General features: G+C 43.3%; 1 protein-coding gene across 1 annotated transcript in view; it reads right to left on the bottom strand.

Moving 5' to 3' along the window:
* Positions 1-15,220, bottom strand: part of LOC145399689 (uncharacterized) — a 91,673-nt gene extending 76,453 nt beyond the window's left edge. The window contains exon 1 of the mRNA XM_080272239.1: positions 15,130-15,220. Within this exon, the coding sequence (XP_080128365.1) occupies positions 15,130-15,198 (69 nt within the window). The 5' untranslated portion in view covers positions 15,199-15,220. The remainder of the gene's footprint in view (positions 1-15,129) is intronic.
* Between the last annotated feature and the right edge of the window lie 3,607 nt (positions 15,221-18,827).

Genomic DNA, 18,827 nt, shown 5'->3' with positions numbered 1-18,827 from the left:
AAACCTTGGCAAATGACTCCTCGAGCATTGTTAGGATTGGTCCTATTTTCCACAACCTGTCATTCAGTGCAGGCCTGTAATTTCTATTGAAATGAAGGAACCTAAGGATGGCCAGGTACCTGTAACGGGCCATGTACAGTCATTACTCGTTTACGATTTTTCGGTTTACGATATTTCGCTACAATAATAATAGAAAAATTCCACCCCAAAATTTGATTTACAATAAATTTCCCGCTATAACGATTTTCCCATTGGGAAGCGCCAGGCACACAGTAGGTGACCGTCGCTTGTCTCAGGCAAGATGGTGGCCCCGCCGTGCAGGCATTGTTATGGTTCAGGTCCCGCCACTCCTTCAAAGTCCTGTCTTTTCAATTTGTTCATGTGTGCCCCTCTGTTATCATCACCTCTCAGCCAAATATCATACTACAGTACAGTAATCCCTAACACTTACTGAAAACTGACAAGCACAGGAGTTGGTGGAGAAACTTTAGCACAGTCTGGTGCACTAGCCATCACTGCCTCCCGTGTGCTACATTCTGCCTTCTTTATTGTACTAACAGTTGACTCATTCACCCCAAACATACAGTTCAGAGACAATTCCCTGTAAAGTCAATTCCCCATCAAAACGTACGATTCCCCATCAGGACAATTTGCACCTTGGACAATTCCCAGTCATTCTATAAATATACTTGTTTTTGATTAACTGATACTTTAATAACTAACTTTCAGGGGGATTTTATAACTCATACAAGTAAAAAAACTAGTGTACTGTACTTGCTAAATAAACTGATATGTAAATAAATGATGGGGAATCGTCCTGACGGCGAATTGTCGCCAATATTCCTTCCCTAAGTTTGTCCAACACTTTAACTTTCTCTGTCAGCGACATCACTTTACAAGCCCGATTTAGTGTGTTACCACATGCATCACTAGCACCACGCTAAGGCCCCATGTTGACAAACAAGGCAAGCAATCACTGGAAGGCAGAAAAATAAGCCACAAATAACGATTCGCCAGTCATGCACGATTTGACCATCAGATTCAAACTGACTGTGTGGTGCACCGTAGACCGACCGACCTCCCACCCACACACACACACACACACACATGTATGCACTCTGACAGCGGGTAGGCATTTTTATATTTTATTTATTTCTCTCATATATTAATATTATTTATTTGAATACCATAATTTTGTTTTAATTACTGTACGAAAAATTCATGGATAACCGAAATCATGTGAAAAAAATTCACGTGAATTAAGAGATTAATATGGATTTGTGTGCCCAGTGGTAAGGTCAGTGCCAGTGTAGGCCCCAGTGCTATGGCTGGTGCAGGTATGGGTCCCAGTGCTAAGGTTGGTGCAGGGATGGGCCGGGTTCCCCTCCCCCTAACCTGTTCCTGTCTGACTCAGAGGCTGACCACTAGTGCCTGTAAGCATAGGCTGTCCCCCAGCCTCGGGGGGGGACGACTTGGACCAACACAGGAAGGAATGAAGGTGGGTTGTCATTTATGGTTCAGTCTTGGTTAGGTGACTTTGGGAAGTTGAGCAGACGTAACCCCCCTTTTATAATGGATTTCAATGTACCGATTTACGATAAAATCGGCATACGATAAGGTATGACCTGACGTAACCCCATTGTAAAACAAGTAATGACTGTACTAACTGAAGACGGGTGTGCCCACAAGTTCATCAACCGACAAATAGTCATGGAGCATGTGTTTTCTTACGTGCGCCATCAACATGGTAATGGCTAGCCACACAAACATCTCCCCCACCTCCACAGGTATCCAGTCACGCATGTGCGTGCTCTTGCCGGCAGCCACGTCCAGCAACCGCACACACATGGCCTGGTAGAAATTTATTTCCTCCACCAGGTACTGCATGACAGCAGTAGTGAAAATAGCCCTGATTATACTGTCAATAGTCCAGGGCCTGGGGGGAAGTTCATCCTCCTGCACACCTGCTCCCTCCTCATCGAACACTGGCACAGACGGCTCAAAGCCGGCTCCATCTTCCCACACAAAGGTACTGACTCTACCCACACGTGGTAGAGCCGGCCATCTGCCATATGCAAGACATTTCTTCTGCGCTCGTGCACACCCACGGGCAGGGGGTGAGGGAGAAAGAGAGGGAGAGGTGTGGGAGGTGGGGGAGTATGCGGGTGATGACCCACCTGATGTGAGACTTGCCAGGGAAGATGCTCAGTGCTGAATATCACCACGTGGGGCTTGTGGTGGAAATATGACTCCCAAAGGGCCTGGTTGTGGTGAATCCGCTCTTGAGGTGCTTGGCTGAGGTGTAGGTGGGCATTGTAGGGCAAGACATCGGCGACATGGCAGTGAGAGTGTAGGAGAGACGGCTCTTCGGTGTTTATTTCGCTGATGACTGCCAGCTCCATGCTCACCTACCCGGTGTACTGGGTCATCTATTTCCTCCTCCTCCTCAAACTCGTCACTGTCAAAGGCCCTTCCCTCCTCCTGTAGGAGTCGAGAGCCTTCTCTGGCGTCTGAGAACGGTTAGGGGTTGGAGGGCGAGAGGGGTTGCTCTCCACATGGTAGCTCTTCCTCTCCTCCGAGGACGTGCTCTCACTAAGTATCCATGAGGACATGGTGTCATCCAAGGCATGACCAATGGCACTATCACTTAGCCCTTTCCCTGGCACTGAGGACAGAACTTTCACGAGGGCCGATGAGGTGATCGGCCCTTTACGCAGTGTTGCGGAATCAGACAATGACGAAGAAGAAATGGCTCCTCACACTACCAGTGCTGTGTACAGACTGAACCGGCAATCTGCGGGATATCTGGGGGTCCTACCTACCTGGTGGGAATCTCAGAAAATGGTCGCGAGTTTAAAGAGTGGCAGGAAGGTGAGTACGGTATATGCCGTCAGTCGGAGGTGCTCCGCGCCCTGAATCGTGACAGCTATACACGTCAGCTGGCGGTTAGGGGTTAAACTTGATTTTGGACTCATTTCAGTGCATTTAGGACTTGGTTGGGGGGGGGGGAAAAATCAAGGCTCAAAAACACATCCCTATACTTTACATGTTAAATCTATCCCAAGATACAATACCCCGCCTAACAATGGGTTTTTACTTAACAGATTGCATCCTTAAACCATGGTATACCTGTACTAGTGTTCTTCCCCTGGGGGTAGGGAGGTTATCAAGAATACTCTCCCAGTATCCCTGCTTGTCGTATGTGGCGACTAAAAGGGTAGGCGGAGGGTTAGTGCCCCTCCCCGGAAACAGCTAACTAAAAAGACGAACAAGAAGCCTCAGACAAGGACTGACAAAAAAATGACGACCAAGGACCGGACAAAGGACATGGTACGGATCGCGACGTGGAATGTAAGGGGTGTGAATGATGAGGTGAAAGAGAGAGAGATTGTCCAGGTGCTTGAGGGTGCGAAAGTGGATGTACAGTATGTGGAGTACCTGAAACTAAATGGAGAGGAGACAGAGTGAGATAATGGGAGTATGGATGGGGCATATGTGCAGGAGTAGGTGAGAATGAGAGGGCAAAAGAAGAAGTGTGCATTGTTGTGAGTAAAAGATGGAAGAAGAACATAAGAGAGTATGGATCAGTTGGGTCAAAGATTGTGTAGGTAAGATTGAAAGCTGGAATACAAATGTGGGCGATTGTGTGCGTGTATGCGCCAACACAAGATCGTCCATGCAGAGTGAGAGAAGAGTTCTGGACAAATGTGGAAGTGTGCATGGAAAGGTTTGGATGGAATGATAGAGTGTTTTTGACTGGTGATATGAATGGTAAAGTAGGGAATGTGCCCTCTTCAGGCACAAAATGATCCACAGGTATACATGGCGAGTGATGAGAAGGGTGGGTGGTGTACTGAATGAAAGAAAGGCAATGATTGATTATGTGTGTGTGGATGAAAGGATGCAAAGATGTGTAATGGATGCAGGAGCTTATAGAGGTTGGGGGAGTGGACTTTCTGACCACTACTTGGTGGTGGCCAGAATCAAGATCCAAGTAAGATGGAGAAATAGAACAAGGGAAGGACGGGAGGAAGGAGTAGTTGCAAGGAGTGTGGAAAGGTTACAAGATAAGAAAAAGGCAGAGGAGAGAAGTGGAGGAACGATTGGGTAAATATGAATTGGAGCAGATGGGGGACGTGGAAGGTGTGTGCAAGACATTCACAGAAGAAATATGTGCAGCATGTGATGTGGTGTGTGGGTTGAAGAGAGAACGGAAGGGGATGCAAGGAACAGCATGGTGGAATGAAGAGGTGAGACAGGCTGTGGCAGAAAAGAAAGCATACAATGAATGGATGAGAAATAGGGGCATGGAAGAAGTTGAGACGCGGAAGAGAGAGTTATATGTAGAAAGAAAGAGAGAGGTGAAAAGATTAGTAAGAGAGAGTAAGAAGAAAGTGGATGAGGAATTTGGAAGGAATCTGAGTGTAAAGTGGAGGGATTGCAAGAAAATGTTCTGGAAAGAGGTGAAGAGAGTAAGACAGGGTGGCAGTGAAGTCAGCAGGGGAGTGAAAGATAAAAATGGTAGATTACTAGTGGAGAAGGAAGAAAAAGTGAGCAGATGGAGAGAACACTTTAAGGAATTGCTGAACACAGAGAATGGAAGTAATGAGTGTACAAGTGGCTGGGGAATGGCTGGGAGAAGGAGGGAGGTGAGAAGACAGGAAGAAATCAGTAGGACAGAAGTTGTGGAAGCAATGAGGAAAGTCAAATTGGGGAAAGCCCCAGGAATTGATGGAGTGTGTGGTGAAATGCTGAAGCATGGGGGAGAGATAGTAGTAGAATGGATGTGGAAGATGTGCACATTGGTCTGGGAGGAAGGTAGAGTCCCGGGGGATTGGAAGTCAGGTATAATTATTCCCTTGTACAAAGGAAAAGGGGAAAAAGAAGTGAGTGGTAATCATAGGGGCATTTGTCTTCTTAGTGTAATAGGAAAAGTGTATGGTAGGATACTTATTGACAGAGTTAGGGAAATAACAGAGGAATTAGTTGGAGAAGAATAGGGAGGCTTTAGGAAGGGAAGAGGTTGTGTTTATCAGATATTTATTCTTAGATCTTTAGTGGAAAAGTTTCTAGAGAAGAGAAAGAAGTTGTATGCAGCCTTCATGGATTTGGAGAAAGCATATGACAAGGTGGATAGACAAGGATTGTGGAAAGTCTTAAGAATAAATGGAGTAGATGGGAAGTTGTCAAATGTTGTCAAATGCTGTATGATGGTGCTAAGGCTGCAGTGCAAGTGGATGGTGAACTGAGTGAATTTTTCTCCTTGAAGGTTGGGTTGAAACAGGGATGTGCCATGTCTCCATGGTTGTTCAATCTGTACATGGATGGGGTAATAAAAGAGATACAAGGTAGGGCAGAGGATGTTGGACCAGCCCTAATGAGAGAGGGCAGTGTTTAGAAACTCACTGTACTGTTGTTTGCAGATGATACTGTGTTGTTAAGTGATGACGAAGGGAAGCTGCAAGGCTTGGTGGATGAGTTTGGGAGAGTGCATAAGATATGGAATCTAAAGGTGAATCTAGGGAAGAGTAAAGTTATGGTCTTCGAGAGAAGTGAAGTTAGTGAGTGTACAGCGAGGTTGGATGGGGAGGAAATGGAAAATGTGAGTACGTTTAAGTACGTGGGTAGTGTGATGAGTAAGGATGGAAGTTTGGAGGGTGAAGTGCTTGACAGGGTACAACAAGGAAGAAAGGATGCTGATTCCCTGAAAGCAATGATAAGAAACAAGGAAGTGAAAAAGTTACTAAATGACAGTATTGTGATATCAACTCTACAATAAAGTATGGAAGTGAAACTTGGACCTTGTTGGAGAGACACAAGTCAAGAGTGAGAGCAGGGGAAATGAGTTATTTCAGAGGAGCATGTGGAGTCACATGGAGAGACAGACTGACAAATAAGGATGTGAAGGAGCATTGTGGTGTGGATGTGGATGTGATAGGAAGCATTAGGAGAATCACACTGAAGTGGTTTGGCCATGTGGAGAGGATGGAGAGTGAGAAACTGATAAGGAGAGTGTATGTGAGTGATGTGGAGGCCAAGGATGAGATGGAGGGATGGACTGGAGAGGTATATGAGGGAGGGGGGGGGGTGAGCTGGGAGCAGGGCAGTGAAATGGCGGGGAACAGGGCGATGTGGAGGCGATTTGTTTGTGGCCCGCCCATATGGGATTAAGGCAACTGGCAATAGATAGATAGATAGATAGACAGATAGCCCGTTTGATATGCAGCAGGGAATATTTGGTGGAAAGTTATGTCAATGATTCTACAAACGATACAATATAAACACTAAGTCATTACTTTTACTGACAAGTGCTGAATGAAAGCTTATGTAAAGACAAAACTAAAGTGACTGTTTCATGAACCCACAGCCATACACCTTAAAACTTGCTGCACTAAAATAAATTTGAAATATGATTCCCATACTTGTGTTTTATGGTATTTTCGACAACTGGTGAACAAAATTACCATATACATTGACATTACTCCCATTCATATTTGTAAAGCATCAGAATCATTATCAATAATGCCAACAGCTTAACTGACAGCAAATCTGCTCCCTCATTACCTCAGTTCACACTCGCCATAAACTCACGTATTCCAATGCCATGTATTTCATTCTTGTTAACTCCTAGGGTACGCATTTCTCCAGCCTTGACTACCCCGAAGGACGCAAAAACAGGCCTATTTATCGACTTTCTCAAAAGTTAAAAGTTTTATGCCCAATTTATAGAGCTTGAATTTACACACCTGAAAACGCAAACCCCACCCTCCTAGACGCAATAGTTACCGAGCTATGGCCCGTCAAAGTTTATAATAGTTACCCGTCACGGCCCCGGCAAGAAGGAAAACACGCCGCTCGCACCTGTTTTCTTCACAAAAGTATGTACAAAAATCACCAAAATCTTTTTTTTTTTTTTTGGTGTGTACAGATGTGATAAACCATTGTAATGTGCTTAGAAAAAAATAAAATGATGACAACTCCCCGCCCTCCCAATAAATATGATAACAAGTAAAAATTATCCTACCCTCCTCTCCCCTCCCCATACCTCCAATTCCCTCCCTCCCCTTCCCTTCCCTCCCCTCCTCTTTCCTCCCCTCCCCTCCCCTCACCTAACTTCCCCTCCCCCCTCCCCTCCCTGCCCAGCTGTCAAATCTAGCTAGGGGAAAATGGTCATGAACCCCCTAATTAAAATATGATAAATAGTAAAAATTATCCTCTCCCCTCCCCATACCTCCAGTTCCCTTCCTCCCCTTCCCTTGCCTAACCCCCCCCTCCCCTCCTCTCCGAGCTGTCAAATCTAGCTAGTTTTCGTTTTGTTTAGTTTTTGAAGGCTCTAACATGCTTGCAAGCATCAGCATAAAATAAAATATCTTATTCAAGTGGGTTTTGAATAATAACAGCTAAAATAAATGTGGTGTGCATATCTGTATGCAAAGACACGAATAATTTACAGGTAACGATTAAAAAACATGCGCCATAAAGCGTAAAAAATACACAAAATATTCGAGGCCGGGGAGGTGCTAGGGGGTGGGGGTGGGGGGAGGTGGCAAGGCCAGGAGGGGGTGTATGGGGATGGAGGGATGGGAGAAGATCACCACAAGACACAAAGGAAGGACCCCAGTGGAGTACAGGGACATGGAGGGAGGGTAGAGGAAAATACCCTCCCCCCTATGACTGGGGGGGACATGAGGGGGGGATCCGCATGGGAGGGGGGGATGCATGAGGGGGTGGGAGGGGTTGTGGTGGTGGTGGTAAGAATGGTGGGAGGTAGGGTAGTAACAAGGTAGAGGGGCAGAGGGACGTGGTGAAAGGGAGGTGGGGGTACACTCCCCACTGCCTGGTTACGGGCCTGGGACCCCCCACCGGTGTGTCCAACACTTAGTTCTGATTGGTTAGAAGCCATCTACATCACAACTAGGGTGAAGCCAGCTGCTGCCAGTTTTTTGTGGATGTTGCACAATCGGTGCTGCTCGTCCTTTTAAGAAATTGCGCAAAATGCTCGATCTATGAGCTTAGTACTTTAGGGGTTAATATACATGTTGTTATCTCTTAACCATGTTCTATATGCTATGTGAAGAATCCTAAAGGATACATGCTTAACACTGGCAATTATTGTAACATATACCTACCATGATATTTAGTCTGATGAGGACTCTGAGGTATTCTTCCCAACATACAAATCAAAATATAAATGGTCATCATCCTTGCTTCTTGAGACAGGGACAAACCAAGACAGGTTTTATATACTGTAATTATTTACACTTATGTAAACTATCTATCATGTTTTTATAGCAAGAGGTAGTGGTGAGAGACCGAGCCAGAGTTTGAAGAAGTCACAGTGGTGGGAGGTGATAAGAAGGGTAAGCTTGACAAAAGTCACCAGTGTGGAATGTGGGAGAGATGGGTGATAAGAGTGCATGTGGTGTAAGTGACTAATATTATGATTAGATGCCATGAAATCACAGTTGCTACGGTGTTTTTCAATTATGGGAAAAGCAAATGCAAATGAAAGCATTAATTTGCACCTTGATATTTTTCAGCTTACTAACATGCAGATAAAACAAAAATGCATACCAAACAGAAAATATTTATGGTCACAGTGATGCAATAAATATGTGTGACGCCTCATACACAGAGGGTGGGACAGTCATAGAAGCAGGCAGAGAGGGAGGAAACAATTTATAACACCAAACTGATGAATGGGGAAATATGAGGTGTTAATCCAGACGTTTGGCAGTTAGGCAGGTTGCGTTACTGACGACGATTCTGATGCTTTACCAATATGAATGAAAGTAATATCAACGTATATGGTAAATTTATTTGCCAACAGTTAAAGATATAATGAACGACATGCATGGGAATCACATCTCAAATTTATTTTAGTGTGACAAGTTTTAAGATGAAGGGTTGCAGGTTGATGAAAATCACTTTAATTTTGTCTTTACGTAGCTTTCATCCGACACATGTCAGTAAAAGTGAGAACTTAGTGTTTATATTTTATTGTTTCAAGAATCCTTGATATTACTTTCCACCAAATATTCCCAGCTGCATATCAAACAGGCTATAATAGTAGGAAGTGGCTAGGATTATGGCAGCTAGAATTTAGTTGTTATACAGTACAGTTAGGTTAGAAATAGGTTGCGTTAGGTTTGATTAAGTTGGGTTATGGTAGGTTAATACCGCTGCAATTAAGCTTAAACTGTTAGAATTTAGCGGTTACGTTTGGTAGTTGAGTTAGGTTAGAAATAGATTAAGTTTGGTTAGGTCAGGTTATGTTACAGCTGCCATAAAAAGCAAGCAGTTAAGATTATGGCAGTTAGAGTTTAGCGGCACCTGCAGTAATCCTAACCACGGCCATATATTAATACAGTATTTCCCGTACTATCCGGACGCCCACTTTCCGGACGCCCCACTTACTGGACATTGTGGGCCTGGACCTTCGGAACCCCCCCCCCCAACACACACACACACACACAAATTTCCACATTTTTTCCCACCCGTAATTTGAAATTGCCGCATGGCGCCTTCACCCCTTCCTTCCTCCCTCCTCCCCCCTCCCCTGTCAGGGTTGCCATTTGGTATTTTTCATTACCAAATGTGGGCCAATTTGGTAATGAATCAGAATAATGCATTACCAAATGGATTTTTCACATGTATGAGGATACAGTACACAGGATGGAGATGGTGGATTGTTTGCTCTCTCTGGTTAATATGCTAGCCTACATAGCGTGAAAATAATCAACATGCTGTTAATTATAAGGAGAGTGATTACATGTATTTCCACTTGTATACATAATTAGTGAAGAATAAATGCTAGCTTTACAAAGTTGGTAATGAAAATTGAGGAGTTTGGTAATGTGGGCATTGCGATCTGGCAACTCTTTCCTCTTCACCAACAGTTATTGCCTAACTTCGGTTACAAGTAGATGCTTATCGCAATGGATGCCACACGTGCTCATTTTTTGTGAATAAACAGTGAATAAACTGCAATACCTTGCCACTAGACCACACAGGAATTTACAGTGTTGTGCAGTGTTAAGAAATTAGAATTTAGAGTGCAAAGGATTAACTGTGGAGTGCAAATTGGCGGTTGAAACTGGTTTGGTGCAGTTACGAACAATGTGCAGTGTTAAACAATTATAACTCACAGTGCAAAAGAATTAAGTGCAGCACAACACTGGATTACTGTATGTGCTTCAAGAGCATTTTCACCACTGCTAAAGCCTTAGAGAAGGCGACAACAGACGTGCTGTAAGTACCCTGGCTGAGGTACAGTCACTTCTAATTCCTCATTCTTTGGTTCCTTTTCATTTATTTCATGCTTTATGTCCATTATTGGTGTGAATACAGTCTTAAATACGTTTAAATAGGTGCTATGCATGTCCCGTAGGGAGTTATTTAGGTGGCTTTCAAAGTTAGGCTGGGTTAGGGTCATAAGTACCAGTCCAGCAGGCAGAGGCCCACTTTCTGGACGGGACCATTTTCCGAACATGCCTTTGGCTTTATTACATCAGATATTGGAGAGATTACTATATACTGTAGTATTTTCCAAGACATGATGTGTTAGCATATTTTCTACAATCAGATCCATCACTTTGTATCCCCAAGATTTATCCCTGCATCCAATCTTTCCCAATTTACCTCCTTGCAATTAAACTCTAGCCAAGACCAATCTAATGTTTCTTCTAGTCAATTTTGCTGACATATCAAGGGACTCTCTCATCTAACAATCATATTCCTCTCTTCTACACAATGTTGTATCTGGAGGCATATACTGTACATCACAGCTACATTCAGTTTTCTACCATGATCTTCTATTTCCAACCCTATCACCTCTGCTATGTTACTTCCAAGATCTATCCCTCTTGACATTATTTTTTTGTCACAATTGGCACACCTCCTCTATTTTTTTTATATTTTTCTGTCCTTCCTCCATACATTATAGTCATTCCATCCTAGCACATTCATACTGAAGTTACTGTTCAATTTGGTTTTGGTTGGGCATATAATGCTCATTTTTTCTCTCTTTTATATAATCACTCCCCTCCATTATCTTGGATACCAACCAAACCACATTACTGTGCAACTTGAATTTGCATATCTAATCTACCTTTCCCATTTCCTTTATCAATTTTGCTTTTCTGTTTGCTTCCTTTAGCACTCTTCTATTAATCTATCTATAGCCAGATGCCTTAATCCCATAAGAGATGGCTGCAAGCATATCACCTCCATGTAGCCCTGTCCCTTGCTATTTCACTCCCCTCCCCCCAAAATATACCCTCTTCCAAATACCTCTCCACTCCATCCCTCCATCTCATCCTCAGTCTCCCCCTCCCTCTCCTCCCCTTCACCTCACTCATATACATTAACTTCGTTAGTCTTTCATATTCTCCATCTTCTCCACATGGCCAAACCACTTCAGTGTACTTCACCTTATGCTTTCTATCACATCCACATCCTATCTATCTATCTATAGCCTGACGCCCTAATCCCGCAAAGGGTGGCCGTAGACAAAACCCCTCCAAGTCGCTCTGTCACCCACCATTTGACTACCCTCCCCTCAACTCACCCCCCCCCTCCCTCATATACCTCTCAACTCCATCCCTCCACCTCATCCTCGGTCTACCTCTCCCTCTACCTCCCTCCACCTCACCTGCATACACCCTCTTAGTCAGTCTTTCATTCTCCATTCTCTTCACATGTCCAAACCACCTCAGTGTATTTCTCCTAATCTTCTCAACCACATCCACATCCACCCCACATCGTTCCTTCACTTCTTCATTCGTCAACCTGTCCCTCCACGTCACTCCACATGCTCCTCTCAAGTAACTCATTTCCACTGCTCTCACTCTTGACTTGTTCCCCTCTTGTAAGGTCCATGCCTCGCTTCCATACGTCAGGGTAGGGATCACAATACTATCATGCAGTGACTACTTAACTTCCATACTCACCTCCCTATTTCTCATCACAGCTTTTAGTGTACCAACGACCTTCCTTCCCTGCTGTACCCTTTCACGCACTTCATCCCCCAAAGTTCCATCCTTACTCATCACACTACCCAAGTACTTGAATGCACTCACATTCTCCATATCCTCACCATCCAACCTCACTGCACACTCTGTGACTTCATTCCTCTCAAACACCATAACTTTAATTCTGTTTACATTAACTTTCAGATTCCTCCTCCTACACACTGTCTCAAATTCATTCACCAAACCTTGCAACTCCCATTCATCTTCACTCAACAATACTGTATCATCAGCAAACAGCAACACCGGAAGCTTCCAAATCTCACCCTCATTCATTAGAGCCACCCCCACATCCACTGTCCTACCCTGCACCTCCTTTACAACCCCATCCATATATATATTAAACACCCATGGAGACATCACACAACCCTGTTTCAGTCCCACATCGAGATCAAAGAACTCACTCAGCTCACCACCCACTCGCACCGTGACCCTAGCTCCCTCGTACATACTCTTCACAGCACTCAACAATTTCCCCTCCACTCCATATATTCTTAATACCTTCCACATACCTTGCCTATCTATTCTGTCATAAGCTTTCTCCAAGTCCATGAAGGCAGCATACACTTTCCTTCCCTTCTCTAGATACTTCTCCACTAAACATCTTAGAACAAATATCTGATCTACACACCCTTTTCCCTTCCTAAATCCCCCTTGTTCTTCTCCAACTAGCTCCTCTGTCATATGCCTAACCCTATCGATGAGTATTCTACCATATATTTTACCAGTCACACTAAGTAGGCAAATACCCCTATGGTTACCACATACTTCTCTCTCTCCTTTTCCTTTGTATAAAGGAACAATTATACCTGATTTCCAGTCCTCTGGAACCCTTCCCTCTTCCCAAGCCAATCTACACAACTTCCATATCCACTCCACAACAATCTCACCCCTATACCTAAGCATTTCACCACACACTCCATCAATTCCACATCCACACCACAAAATTTTTTCACTTCCTCATTTGTCAGTCTGTCTTTCCATGTAACTCCACATGCTCCACACAAATAACTCATTTCCACTGCTCTCACTCTTAACCTGTGTCCTTCCAATAGGGTCCAAGTTTTGCTTCTATATGTTAGAGTGGGTATCATATACTGTCATGCAGTGACTTTTTTACGTCCATGCTCACTTCCCTATTTCTTATCATTGCTTTCAGTGAACCAGTAACCATACTTCCCTACTGTACACTTTCAAGCACTTCATCCTCCAAACTTCGAATCTTACTCATCACATTACCCAGGTACTTAAATGTACTCACATTTTCCCTTACTGTCTAGCCTCACTGTCTATTCAGTGACTTCATTTCTCTCAAAGACCACAACTTTTATTCTTCCCTACATTCACTTACACATTCCATTTTTTACATACTCTCCCAAACTAATTTACCAAGTCTCGTTCTCCTTCATCTTTATGTAACACTACATTATCATCAGCAAACAACAGAACAGGAAGCTACCAAATCCTGCCCTCTCTCATTAAAACCACTCCAACATCTACTACCCAACCTCGTATCTGTTTTACAACTCCATCCTTCTCACTTCCTTGATTTTACAGACCACCTCTTGACCCTCATATGACAAAAAAAAAAAAAAAAAAAAAAAAAAAAAAAAAATTGTTCTTCCCGTTCTATTTTTTTTTTTTTTTTGGTAGCCTTTTTCAGTAACAACTTTAACTTCTCTTATCCTCATTCAAATCCCTCCTAATGAAAATATTTTTGCACTCCTCTATGCTACTGTCTCCATCTATCTATCTATCTATCTATTGCCAGATGCCTTAATCCCACAAGGGGTGGCCACAAACAAATTGCCTCCTTGTCGCCCTGTCCCCCACTATTTTACTGCCCTGCTCCCAGCTCACACCCCCCTCTCTCATATACCCCTCCATTCCATCCCTCCATCTCATCCTTGGCCTCCCCCTCCCTCTCCCCCCCTCCACCTCACTCACATACACTCTCCATGAAACAAATTTCCTTGGAAACACATTCTGTTTTTAGTTTCACTCTTATTGGTCTGGTCTCCCCCTTCTCGTACTGGCCTAACCTTTTCACTTACTCAATCTCTTGTTCCCAATCTCTCCCCTCATTAGTAATGTTACTCAACACCTGTCTGACTCTTTCCATCTCCTCTTTCATCCTAATTTGTTTTATTTGCTGTTCTTCCTCATGATCACTGAATATGATCACACATCTGCTTTTTTTCTCTGATTCTCCCACCACTTTTTCTTTCTTCTGTACAATCTTAATTACTGTATTTCATCTGGTGTGTGTGTGCGCGGGTGTGTATGCATGGATGAGAGGGAGGGAAGGAGCGATGGAGGGACAGTCTACTTCTGAAGCCATCACATGTATATCACAGAAATATCACGAGAGCTTTACAACTTTCACCTGGTGTAAAAACCAAAGTCAAAGTCTGAATGAGCTTTTGAGGATGAGGTCTTGTGGAAGAGGCCTGGTCTCATCCCCATGCCAGCAGGCTGAGGTACTCTTTTCATGTGGGGATGAGTCATTAATAACCTTAAGGAAATGCCATCATGCCTGAGAGGCAAGTAGTAATGCACTCATTCCTCAGCTCTCTGTATCTGGTTTGGGTCCTCCAGTTGCCACTTTCAGTGCTTGCATGGTGCTGTGAGTGGATTAGTGCCATTTCCTGAAGGTCCTTCAAACCTCACCCCTTGTGAATAAAAATAGCTTTTTGGGGAGTATGGTTGTTCTTGCATTCCTGCTCAAGGTACCACAAAAAGAGAACATGCTACTGAAAATTCCAATTATATCTATCTATCTATTGCCAGACGCCACAATCCCGTAAGGGGTGACCATTTAACTTTGAGTTATTTGTTTTATGGGGAGGGGCACTAATCCTCCACCAACCCACTTGTTGACACGTAGGGAGCACGTATGGTTTGGTTATATGGTTACCACCCAGCGTAGTAAATGGTTTCTTGGCCCACGGGAAACCATTTGGCTTGTCACTCAATGTAAAGCCACCTGTAAAGGAAAGAAAAGCAATAAGAAGTGACAGGAAAGATGGGAGAAATATGAAGAGAGGAGAGCAGACAGAAAAGGAATGATCCACTTATATACTGAATCAAAAAAACCAACCCTGACTTTCAAGAATTCAAGTTCTTCCTCTTCCTCTTCAAGCTTCTGCTGTTTTTTCTTACTGTCCATTCTGCTAAGGACTGGGTTTACCAATCTGTAAAGGAAAATGGAATTAAGACATCTTTATCTACTGTATGTCTAATTGGTAAAACATCATGTATATATTGAGAGAGAGAGTTTGAGAGGTGGTGCCTGGCGTGATTAAATTCTTTTTATCTGCTTTTTATCCTGTAAACAAGGAATGCATTTAATATGCTGAGTGGTAACCTTATAACCAACCAACACGTGTTGCCTATATGTCAGTATGTAGGTTGGCGGAGGGCTAGTGCCCCTCCCTGGAAAACTACTAACTAAAAATACAATCAAGAAACCTTGTAACAGGATAGATGAACACGTGACAACCAAGGACCCGACAAAGGACATGGTATGGATTGCAATATGGAATATAAGGGGCGCAAATGACTAGGTGATAGAGCAAGAGAGACTGTCCAGGTGCCTGAGAGTCCAAAAGTGGGCATATGTGGATTACTGAGACTCAATGGGGAGGTGAGAGAGTGGGAGTACAGATGGGGTATATGCATAGGAGTAGGTGAGAATGAGAGGGTAAAAGAGAGTGTATGTATTCTTGTGCAAGAGATGGAGGGAGAATATAAGACAATATGGATCAGTTGGCTCAAGGATTGTGTGGGTATGGGTGAATATAGGAATACTGATGTGGACGATTGTGTGTGTGTATGAGCCAATGCAAAACCATGCAAGCAGAGTGAATGAAGAGTCCTGGGCAAATGTGGAAGGATGCATGGAAAAGTTTGAGAGGAATGAGAGTGTTTTTCATTGGAGATTTGAATGGAAAAGGAGGGAATGTGAAGGTGGATGTAGTAGCTGGCGAATGGGGTGTACCTGCAGAAGTGGATGAGAATGGCAGTGCTCAAGTGGACATTTGTGGGGAGGGGGTTGGTGATAGCTAATATCCTCTTCAAGCACAAAATGATCACAGGTATATGTGGCGAGTGATACAAAGGATGGGTGGTGAACTGTAAGAACAGAATGCAACGACTGATTATGGGCGAGTGGATGAGAGAACAATCAGATATGTAATGGATACAAGAGCATAGAGAGGTTGGGAGGATGGACTTTCTGACCACCACTTGGTGGTGGTGAAAGTCAAGATTCAAGTGCAATGCAGGAATAGAAGGAGGGAATGACAGGAGGGAGTAGTCAATACAAGGAGGGCAGAAAGGTTACAAAAGCATGATTCAAAGGCAGAATATAAAAGAAGTGGAGGAGCAATAGGAGCCCCCACAAACTGGAAAAAGATGCCACAGCTTGCCAGATAACTTAATGTAAAATGCAGAAGTGGGGTCAATTTGAATTACCCTGTGTTATACAATTTTTGTGTTACTTTACTGAAAATAGGATATTTTTTTATTTATCTACATATAATACTGGAGAAAAAATGGCTTCTTTATCGAAATACAATAGAATTGGAAGGCTGCTTCCATCTCAGTTTAGGGACAGTCTACATGCGATTATTATGTTGCCTGAGCATTGATCAAAGTCATTTTTTTAGGTGGTGAATGTACATCTGTAAGGCAAAGTTGTAAATGAGTAAAAAGAAATTGTATCTTACATAAGAAATGAAGGAAATATGGTACTTAAACAATCAAAGATCGTATGAACCCACTGAGCTCATATGGAGGCGCTTTCTTATGGGTAGCGTGGCGTAGTTTGTGCTCCCGCTGCCAGGGGCCCAGGGCGGCGCTGATGATGAGTATACACCACACCTGACTCCCACGCCTTTTGAAATTACCCGATGATTCCGGAAAATATAGTGTCACGGTCCACTGTGCAGGTAAAATATATGTGGAAAAACAGACCGTAGCAGAACTGAGACGTTTCCTCAAAGCAAGAGGAATATCATGCCTTTAAAAATTAGGGTCGGCTGATCTCGACCCCGTAAGATTTTGGCCATACAGTTCGTACTATTATTAAGAGTATAATGGATAGAATCATGTCAGGATTTGCCAGATGAAAGATTATGATCTTTGGAAACTGTATGATATATTTTTCCAACAACTGAGATTCATAACACTTGGTAAAAATGTGCTGAATGCAAAAACACACAATAAGCTTTCATGCTTTTTAGTAAACTCCATAGAGTGCTTTTCAGAGTAAATCTCATTTAGAGCATCAGTAAAATATCTACAATGAATATAACACTGGTGTAATGCTTTATGAATGAGTAATAATCCCGACAGAAATTTTTTTAAAGGAAGGTATACCAGCTCTGAGTGGGTGGTGACCCCACGGAATTTAGTGATCCGACGAACACTGGCAACTTTCAGGAGTTTGTGGGGGCTCCTATTGGTAAATATGATTTGGAGCAGCAGATGGGAGAGGTGGAAGGTGTGTGTAAGATATTCACAGAAGAAATAAGTGCAGCATGTGAGGTGGTGGGTGGGGTGAAGAAAAGATGAAAGGAGGTGCAAGGAACAGCATGGTGGAATGAAGAGGTGAGACTAAGCTGTGGTATAAAAGAAGAAAGTATACAGTGAGTGGATGAAAAGCAGAGGCATGGAGGAAGTTGAGAGATGGAAGAGAGTTATATGTAGGGAGGATGAGAGAGGTGAAAAGATTAGTAAGAGTGAGTAAGAAGAGAGTGGATAAGGAATTTGAAAATTTGAGTGTAAAGTGAAAGGAATGTAAGAAAATGTTCTGGAAGAAGGTAAAGAAAGTTACACAGGGTGATAAAGAAGTTAGTAGAGACGTGAAAGACAAAATAGGCAGATTGATGGTGGAGAAGGGAGAAAAAGTGAACAGATGAAGAGAACACGTTAAGGACCTGTTAAACTTAGAAAATGAAAGTAATGCGAGTATAAGTGGTTGGGGAATGGCTGGGAGAAGGAGTGAGATGAGAAGGGGGGTGGAATATCAGTAGGACAAGAGTAGTGGATGTAATGAAGAAAGTCAAAATGGGGAAAGCCTCAGGAATTGATGGAGTGTGCAGTGAAATGCTGAAGCCTGTGGGAGAGATGGCAGTAGAATGGATATTGAATATGTGCAGATTGGCCTGGGAGGAAGGTAGAGTCCTGGAGGACTGGAAGTCAGGTACAATTACTCCCCCGTAAAGAGGAAAAGGGGAAAAAGAAGTAGGTGGTCATCATAGGAGCATTTGTCTTCTTTGTGTTACAGGAAAAGTATATGGCAGGATATATACTTACTGAGTAACGGAATAGAGTCCCAGAGGATGGAAGTCATGTATAATTACCGGTACTCCCCGGTAAAGAGGAAAAGGGGAAAAAGAAGTAGGTGGTAATCATAGGAGCATTTGTCTTCTTAGTGTGATGGGAAAAGTATATGGCGGGATACTTACTGAGTTAGGGAATCGAGTCCCAGAGGATTGGAAGTCAGGTATAATTACTCCCCTGTAAAGAGTAAAAGGGGAAAAAGAAATAGGTGGTAATCACAGGAGCATTTGTCTTCTTAATGTAATAGGAAAACTATATGGCAGGATACTTACTGAGTTAGGGAAATAAAAGAAATATTAGATGAAGAAGAACAAGGGGGGTTTTAAGCCCGTGTCACACAACAGTGCAAACCCGCACATATTGGGATGACTTGCACTTTTCTCAGAATTTGCAAGTCATTGACCGAACCGGCCACAAAAAATCACCCAAAAGAACCCCACACAATGGCCA

Source organism: Coenobita brevimanus, chromosome 6, assembly GCF_032717465.1.
Source record: "Coenobita brevimanus isolate Jiangsu-jjx chromosome 6, ASM3271746v2, whole genome shotgun sequence".
NCBI classification, from domain to species: Eukaryota; Metazoa; Arthropoda; class Malacostraca; order Decapoda; family Coenobitidae; genus Coenobita; species Coenobita brevimanus.
The sequence above is the reverse complement of the archived record's forward strand: the minus strand, read 5'-3'. Positions and strand labels throughout refer to the sequence as shown.